The 9,552-nt window shown below is 39.1% G+C and overlaps 1 protein-coding gene across 1 annotated transcript in view; it reads right to left on the bottom strand.

The window, feature by feature from the left end:
* LOC106129115 (phospholipase A1) overlaps positions 1-9,336 on the bottom strand; it is a 42,396-nt gene extending 33,060 nt beyond the window's left edge. Inside the window, exons 1-5 of the mRNA XM_013327585.2 lie at positions 9,175-9,336; positions 4,637-4,751; positions 3,612-3,757; positions 2,338-2,431; positions 740-891 (exon numbers count right to left, since the gene is read on the bottom strand). Of these exons, the coding sequence (XP_013183039.2) occupies positions 740-891; positions 2,338-2,431; positions 3,612-3,757; positions 4,637-4,751; positions 9,175-9,235 (568 nt within the window). The 5' untranslated portion in view covers positions 9,236-9,336. The remainder of the gene's footprint in view (positions 1-739; positions 892-2,337; positions 2,432-3,611; positions 3,758-4,636; positions 4,752-9,174) is intronic.
* Positions 9,337-9,552: the final 216 nt, after the last annotated feature.

Raw genomic sequence — 9,552 nt, 5'->3', positions numbered from 1 at the left:
ATCAGATAAGGCAAAATAGAGGTCCCACATATAGGAGATCGGTTAACTATATACTCGTAAGAATGAAGGCATCGAACTGACCTGGTTATACACAAAATGCCGTTGGTTCAATGTAATAAGCTATTTTTAGGTTCGCCTCGTAACGTAACAAAAACGAATGAAAAAGTTAATAATATGCTTGCTCACTTAAACCGTTTCGTCAAAGGTTTTTCGAAGTAAGCTACTTAAATTTAATGTACCGTACAAGCACCATACAGTATCTGAAAAGGGATTTTTTCTTGATAGTTATTTAGTAGCTATTTAAACATTTCGCTGTGTGAAAACAATTTGAGATACGGGTAAAGTAACTGTTTTTCTGACGAAACAAGTAACTATCTCGTTCATAAGTGATCACAGGTTTATATTTTCATTCCGTGACCATGGATCAATGGCTCTTTTCTGAAACTTCTTTTATTTTGATTGGCAATTGACGATCTCACGGCGAGGGCTAACATCGTGAGGAAACCGGCACATTCAGGCAACTGGATATCTAGCCATGATCCAATAAAGGTAAGTTTCCCTAAGAGGTCAGACCGGAGTTTATCCTGACTCTAATCCAGGGTCGTGATCACAGAGACGCTAGAATGCAACCGGGACTGAACGGGGTTGATAAAGTGACCACTCATTTGACCGTCTTGGCCAGCGATCAGAACAGATGAGAGGAGAGTCTGTGTGTTGAGCTGTGATGATGATGACTCACCCACAATCTTGTACTGCTTCTCCGTGAGGTGGTTGGAGATCATGCCGCAGATGTGCGCGCCCAGGGAGTGGCCCACGCAGGTGATCATCTTGGCCAGGGCCCCGGCTTGCGTGAGGTGGGAGTATAGCTGCGCTGTACATTGGGACGCTAACCTGAAATGTACGGACATTACTGTGGCGGTATAGCAAGCATCCGGTCCAAATAAACTAATTGTAGAAATATAGTGCCGTGCCGGCACCAATAGAAAAAAGAATAGGACCACTCCAAGGTGACTAAGGGGTAGGCTTATAAACTAGGGATTCTTCTTTTAGGCGATGGGCTAGCAACCTGTCACTATTTGAATCTCAATTCTATCTTAAAGCCAAATAGCTAAACGTGACCTATGACTCTTTTCGAGACTGTTGGCTCTGTCTACCCCGAAAGGGATATAGACGTGATTATATGCATGTATGATGTAGAAATAATTTCTTTAGTATGGTTCCCGGCACCAACGGAAAAATAAATTACAACACTCCATCTCTTTCCCATCGATCCTGTAAAATGACTTAGGGATAAGCACATAAACTTAAGATTCTTCTTTTAGGCGATAGGCTAGCAATATATAGAATAGCTGAACGTAGCCTATCGACCTAACAAGACTATTGGTTTTGTCTGCCCCGCAAAAAGAGAGTAGGTACTTTGAGGAAAAAATATTAATCAAGTTAATTATTTTTATCCCTATTTATTTATTAAATTCAAGTATTAGGTATGATATGATAAATAATGACTTGGTGATTGTAAAGAATTTATTTGACTCGTTTCAACGAATTCGCTTTGACAATTTTACCTGGTATTGATTTCGTATCTCTAAATAAGGTTATTTCTATAGCAATCATCAGGGTCAGGAAAGCCATTTCAACTGTAGACATGACTGTTTTAATTTCCTCGAGATCGGCTCATGAATAATTATTTACGCCACTTTCGCTCAAATCTCCGCTCAGCGGTAAAAATACTATTATTACAGTTACTTCAAGCCCATTGGTTTATCAGCATTTTAGGCGAAGGGCTAGCAACCTGTCACTTTATATGAATCTCAATTCCATCAGTAAGCCAAAACACTGAACGTGGCCTATCAGTATTTTTCAAGACTGTTGGCTCTGTCTACCCCGCAAGGGATATAAAAATGATTATATGAATGAATGAATGAAACAAATAAACTTTAGTTACTTATCCATATTTATAATTTACAAGCCACCTGTTGATGAAACTTTATAACTAGATTCTTACTGGGACATTTAGTGAGTCCGGACTAGGGGCATTAATTAATTTAATGCGTCACATAGGGAGGGTGTAACGCATAGAATTATTATATACTAGCGACCCGCCCCGGCTTCGCACGGGTGCAAAATTATAAATGTTATTATACATAAAAACCTTCCTCTTGAATCACTCTACCTGTTACAAAAAACCGCATCAAAATCCGTTGCGTAATTTTAAAGATTTAAGCATACAGACAAACAGACTAAAATAGCGACTTTGTTTTATACTATGTTGTGACTCTCGACAAACCCGAGCCCACAATGTCTGTGGACAGTTTGTTAACAAGAAAATAAACTCACCTCATGTTAGAGAGAGAAGACAGATAGCAGGGGAACCTGGTGAGCGGAGACCAATCCACCATGAACACGTTGTAGTCGCCGCGAGACAGGTACGCTGAAACACAACATACATACATACATATGGTCACGTCTATATCCCTTGCGGGGTAGACAGAGCCAACAGTCTAGAAAAGACTGAGAGGCCACGCTCAGCTATTTGGCTTAATGATAGAATTGAGATTCAAATAGTGACAGGTTGCTAGCCCATCGCCTAAAAAAAGAATCCCAAGTATGTAAGCCTATCCCTTAGTCGCCTTTTACGACATCCATGGGAAAGAGATGGAGTGGTCCTATTCTTTTTTGTACTGGTGCCGGGAACCACACGGTTAACGGACAACACAATAAAGTAAATATAATATAAATATACGGGACAAATTACACTGATTGAGTTAGCCTCGAAGAAAGTTCGGGACTTGTGTTACGAGACACTAACTCAACGATACTATATTTTATAATAAATATAAGAAAAAGTTCTTTTCTTAACATGCCCTGGCCGGGATTCGAACCCGAGACCTCCGATGTCACAGACAAGCGTACTACCGCTGTGCCACAAAGGCCATCACACAATAAACCAACTAATGTTATAAGAAAAGTTGAATGTATGTAGTTGATGCAAGAAGTTAGCGGGGATCGAGGCAAATGGTGAGATGGGAGCTCTACCTATCCTTCCAGGACAGATGCGTATTCATGTCACTTAAATCGTGGATGAATTACATTAAAACCGGAACTGTAGCGTGGAATGTGTCGTATAGTTCCCTACAGTAAGACCACTATTACCCGTGGATATTCGATTCGACCTACTCAGTTTTAATCAAATCATTGTTAATTGATGTGAAAGAAGATGTAGTTACAGGAATAGAAAAGGGTATGTTGAGATGGTTCGGTCATGTGGAGAGGATGAATGAAAACAGGTTGACTAAGCAGATATACATGGAGAGTGTGGAGGGAAAGGTCGGGGTGGGAAGACCTAGACGAACATATCTTAATCAAATTAAGGACGTCCTGGTAAAGGGTCAGGTCAAAAGTACCCGAAACCGCAGCTTGCATGAAGAGAGTTATGAATGTGGATGAAGCAAAGGAAGTATGCAGGGATCGTGGCAAGTGGAAAGAGGTAGTCTCTGCCTACCCCTCCGGGAAAGAGGCGTGATTTTATGTATGTATGTATGTATTGTAAATTGCTATTAGTTGGATATGGTTAGTACAGTAAGGCGTAACGTACAATAAGGGAATCATACCATCGCGTATAAAAGTCATGGGCGTCTTAGAGTAAGTCCCGTTGAACCCGTGGATGATGAGGACGTTCTTCCGCGAGGTCTTCCAGCCGTACTCCTTCAGGTACTTGGTGTAGCGCACGTCCACCCACTGCGCCCGCTGGTGCTCCCTGCTCATCACCACTGATATACATCATTATGAAACTATCCACTGCATGATAATCTTGTTATAGGGAGAAAAATTTAACTTAAAATGAGGGAAAACGGGAATTTACATATCAGTTTACCCATAGTTATACATAACTATGCGTTGAAAGTAAATAGAATAATTGTACATACATATAATCACGTCTTTATCCCTTGCGGGGTAGACAGAGCCAACAGTCTTGAAAAGACTGATAGGTCACGTTCAGCTGTTTGGCTTTATGATGGAATTGAGATTCAAATAGTGACAGGTTGCCTAAAAGAAGAATCCCAAGTTTTTAAGCCTATCCCTTAGTCGCCTTTTACGACATCCATGGGAACGAGATGGAGTGGTCCTATTCTTTTTTTTTGGCGCTTTACGACTTTGGCATAAGTACAGTTACCTAGTGCAACAATTATGATCCGGCCTTTGATTCCCCTGAAAGGTAACGGAAGCCGATTTTATATAACCTGTTTTACGCACTCTGCTTCGCAGATATAAGCAGAGCCCAAGATCCTTTCCAAAAAAGACGTATCCTGGTCTAACACCACGATGAACCAGGTGAAAATGGAATCGTAGACAAAAAAATACTCCTTGTTTGTTCCCGTCACGAGTTAGTTCACCGTTGTAACAAGTAAGCAGTATTTTCGTCATTAGATCTAAGTAATTTTGGAAAATGGGGCGTATTGTAGGTCTCGGATAAGTCTTAAAAATACACCTGGGGCTTTGTGACACACTCCACCGTGCCCTTAACTTAACGACGGATCTTAACGCATTTTTATCAGTACTTCAGCTTTTTGTCCTTAAAAACTACAAGTTCGCTAACGACTACCTGATGTATCTCCTGCTAGTGTTGAATACTTACGGCGTGAACAGGTAGAAGTTGATCTCGTCGTTGGGACAGACCCAGTCGCGCTTCATGACGCAGCGCCAGTACCTGAAGTCCACCATCGACATCAAACTGCCTTCCGCTTCTGGAACTGGTCCAGAATTATATTTTATAGAACGACTAGCTGACCCGCGCAACTTCGTTTGCGTGTATCCCGCTACTTATTACACACACATTATGACACTAACTCCCATATTATTCGCATGTGCCTCAGTAAAAAAATATCTAAATATGTACTTAGAAACAAAAGAAAGATACCTATTCTATTAAGTTCTTTTTCTGAACTTATCTTACCTTAAATTACGATTTATTTTTTTAATTATTTCCCTAATATTAAATTGACCTAACTTTAAATTTTAACCAAAATCTTAATAGAAAATATCAATCCATAAATTACGGTTTTATATTTTAAAAAACTAATCTTACTAATAAGTGCGATTTAATACTAACCTTAGAATACAATACCTACTATTATCATACAATTATTGTTGTCGCGCTGAAAAGCACGTTTTATTTTTCTCAAAGAGCTGCGATAAATAAACGCGTCCGATCGCTTCCAATTTCAAAGTGCTAATGGGGAGCCGCTGTTTTTATTTTTATTTTTTGACTATGAGAACATAGTTTGCCTGAGGGGCATTCACTATTACAGCGGGACGTTTTTAGGCGAGGGCTTGACGCTCCTCCTAACAGCCTTTTCGGCAAAAGGGGAGCCGCTGCCGCCGACGCGCTATTTATAGGGACGCTGCCCCCGCCGCCGCGGCCGGCCCGTACCGTGCCGCAATACTAATATCGTGATATCTCCTAAACTATATGTCTAAATAACACACTGTAAACTGCAAAAATAATCTAAATTAAATGCTCGTGATGATGAACTTACTTATTTTGATAAGGATATATGTATTATTGGTTATATCACCAGTTAAACATCACCCAACGAATTAAATGTTTTTTTAATACAGAAAAGTAGTTTTTGTGACTTAAATAAAAAAGCTGGATATATGTCATCGCGGACTTTTTTGTAGAACTAATAAAGACCAATGTTTTTGCTATACATTGTTCTTATTTGTATCCAACGGTATAAGCGGCGCACGCACAAATGCAATCTTCAATTAGATTTTTTTCTGACTTCTTGGACATAAATCGCTATAACTCAGCTAATATAGTTTCAATGTATTTCAATTATATATAAAAACCTGTCGGAGAAAATACTCTTTCTATTAGTGAAAACCGCATCAAAATCCGTTGCGTAGTTTTAAAGTTTTATGCATACGAAGGGACTACAGACAAAATGGGCGACTTTGTTTTATACATACTACTCTGTCAAGAAAGTATCGGGAATGGATTATTTATTTATGGTTCCAAATTCAAATTTTTGTTTTTTTTGTTGTTGTTAGATTGGCACAACTGTTTTCCATTTTGGCGCGGAGTTTGAGTTGCATCTGTTGTTTACATTAAATACAGTGCTATTTTTAGTTATATCATATCTAGTGTGTATTGCTAATTTCATAATGGATAAAAACATCGAACAAAGAGTTTGTCTTAAATTTTGCATTGCCAATGGAATATCGTGTTCGGAGTCACTGAAAATGTTACAGAAGGCTTACGGTGAATCGACTTTATCAAAAACTCGTGCTTATGAGTGGTACAAAGCGTTCAAAAGCGGTCGAGATGTGATGGAAGATTTGCCTCGCTCTGGTAGGCCATCAACGTCTGCAACTGAAGTTAACATCGCAAAAGTGAAGGAAATAGTGACTGAAAATCCTCATTCAACTTTGAGAGAGATAGCCACCGAACTTTCTGTATCTCACGAGTCGATCCGTACCATTTTAACTAATAATTTGGGTATGAAACATGTTGCCGCTCGGCTAGTCCCAAAAGACCTGAATTTTTTTCAAAAACTCAATCGCATGAGAATCGCTGAGGACATGCTAGAACGAGTCAATTCCGACCCAACATTCATGAAACGCATTGTTACTGGTGACGAGACGTGGGTTTACGAGTTTGACATGCAAACTAGTCAACAAGCTTCGGAGTGGCGCCTTCCAACTGAACCGAAACCGAAAAAACCACGCCAAAGTCGTTCAAAAGTCAAAGTCATGTTGACTGTTTTCTTTGACTATCGCGGTGTTGTGCACTCGGAATTCTTGCCGGAAGGTCAAACGGTAAATAAGGAATATTATTTGAGTGTTATGCGGCGTTTAAGAGAGCAAATCCGACGAAAAAGGCCAGATTTGTGGAAAGAAAATTCTTGGATTTTGCACCATGATAATGCACCTTCGCACAAGGCCATCATTGTGAACGAATTTTTAACCAAGCACTCAACAAATACCATCGAGCAACCACCATATTCACCAGATATGGCTCCAGCCGACTTTTTTCTTTTTCCTAAACTCAAATTACCACTTCGTGGCACCCGTTTTCAATCGGTAGAAGACATAAAAGAGAATTCGCGGCGAGAACTGACCTCAATTCCGGAAACAGCGTTTAAAAAATGTTTTGATGATTGGATTATTCGTTGGCGTAAGTGTATCGTTTCTAAAGGAGCATATTTTGAAGGTGATAAAATAAATTTGGATGAATAACAAACAGTTTGTGTATTATTGATCTTTTCCTGCTACTTTCTTGACAGAGTAGTACATACAATACAATACAATACATACATACATATGGTCATGTGTATATCCCCTGCCTCGCCTTTTACGACATCCATGGGAAAGAGATAGAGTGGTCCTATTCTTTTTTGTATTGGTGCCGGGAACCACACGGCATTTAGCACGATCTTTGTAAAACAAACAGCTAAACGTGGCCTATTATCCTGTTCAAGACTGCTTGCTCTTTCTAGCCCGCAAGGGATATTGACGTGATTATATGAATGAATGAATGGTTATAAGTAAGGAAGCAACTGAATCTCTAGCCTAAAGGTAACTTTACAGTTTCTTGGTGCTTATTTATAAGTTTATCGCTACTTACTAAGGAGGTAGCTAGGGAGTTCGATTACTTTCACCTGCCTAGCCTTTGACAGCGTACTGACCGCCTGATTATGATGATAGGTTCATTCGTTTCCAGCTACGGTGTCTCAGACAAACACACAGACTCGTCATTATAACACATCTCTTTTTGGTCGGCGGTTACGATTCTATCGTTACAATACTTTAATTATTGTAGGCACCTTATATTACTGATGGGATTTTTATAACTCTTCGATTATAATCTGTTTCGAAATCATCGCTTGTGAAATCTAGAAAAAGATAAAACAATGGCTGGATGAAACTTAACACGTTGAAGTAAGATGAAAGCGAATCTTTTTTATTTTGCGCAGTGACGAGACCACTTTTACTCTCCAGCAATGATTAATTTTTGCCGACATCGTCAGGGTGGTCATGTTTTACGTGTGAATTGAACTCTTTATCATGTTTTTAGGAACAAAATTCGTCTAAATAATGTGATATTTTTTATTATCTGTCATGTTTTCATTTACCTATACACCGAAATCAGTCTGCACTCAAACTAACTACTATTAAAAATCTATGGTTTGTGGCGTTTTGTATTTTCCCACAAGCTTTTTAAATAACCCTTATCGAAATCAATCGAAATATCACCTTCATCACTATATAAGTACTTAGTACTATCACTATATAGCATAGTCGCTTCCCGCGTCTATCCCTATGTCTGTATATATGTATGCTGAGATCTTTAAAACTACACAACGAATTTTGATGCGGTATTTTGATAGATATAATGATTTAAGAGGAAGGTTCATATGTATAAGTGCTACCCGTGAGAAGCCGGGGCGAGTCGCTAGTATTTAATAAACGTGTATACTAATGATCCGTAACATTTTAAAATTTCTCTTTTACCACTAAATAGTAACAGAGCGGAAATACCGGTTCACATGCGGTGGAAATAATCATTTTATTAATGTCGCAGGCCGATCGCCAAACTAGGCCGATTCTCATCTGCCTGGGCAATATGAGTAGTAGGTAAATTGTCATATGCCTTCATAATCTACACCACATTAATTTGTCATGGAGCTTTTAACCCTAACGCGCCAAATTATAGCGACTGTCAGGTCAGCCAAAGACTATGGGCTAAATTTAATCGATAAATATTCGGAATTTTTATGCAAGTACTTAATTTATTGCATGACTTTAAAATCTCTGTTGCAAAATAAGTTATTATATGACTATAAAATCTCTGTTGCACTAAAGTTATTCTGAAAACTTTGTCTATATATGATAGAAGTCTTCTTTTTCTCCTGGTGCTAATCTCGGTTACATCCACACCGCTCGAGACCGGGGGGCGTCACACACCATGATCTTGGATTAAATACGTCAGTTTTCACACATAGCAACTCCCGCGATGATCTGACAGGTTTTATTGAAATAAAATTGTAGAAAAACAACGCTTTTGCCCCTATATTTATGGGCTATTCTGTTAACGCCAAATATTTTACGCACATAGCATAGCAGCAAAAAAAACGCATTGGCGCGAAAAAAATTATTAAAAAGACTTACCAGAATCAATATACATGATCAACATGAGGAACACCGTAAAACTGCATTTTACCACACACATTTTATCTACCAAACACACAAAATCATACACAAATTAGTTCACATGATAGCAACGGTGGTTCGGATGCCTGCGCACGCGCCGCTGCGGCGAAGACGCGCGTTTCTCGGATTCTTGCCGGAGAAATGGCTGTCGGCTGGTTCAACCTGATTCCGCAGAAAGTAATCTTGATAAAAAACAGTTTTGCGTTCGATAACTCGCTTTTTAATGTGTGTCACGTCGTTATTTAAATTATGTTAGTAGATTCCGTAACTAATAAGGTGATATGTATTCGGGGCAGTAGTATTTATAGTGAATGTTTCATTCAATATTTTTCAAAA

The sequence above is a fragment of the Amyelois transitella genome, chromosome 14 (genome assembly GCF_032362555.1).
Source record: "Amyelois transitella isolate CPQ chromosome 14, ilAmyTran1.1, whole genome shotgun sequence".
NCBI lineage: Eukaryota > Metazoa > Arthropoda > Insecta > Lepidoptera > Pyralidae > Amyelois > Amyelois transitella.
Note: the sequence above shows the minus strand (reverse complement) of the source record. Positions and strands in the feature narration are given on the sequence as shown.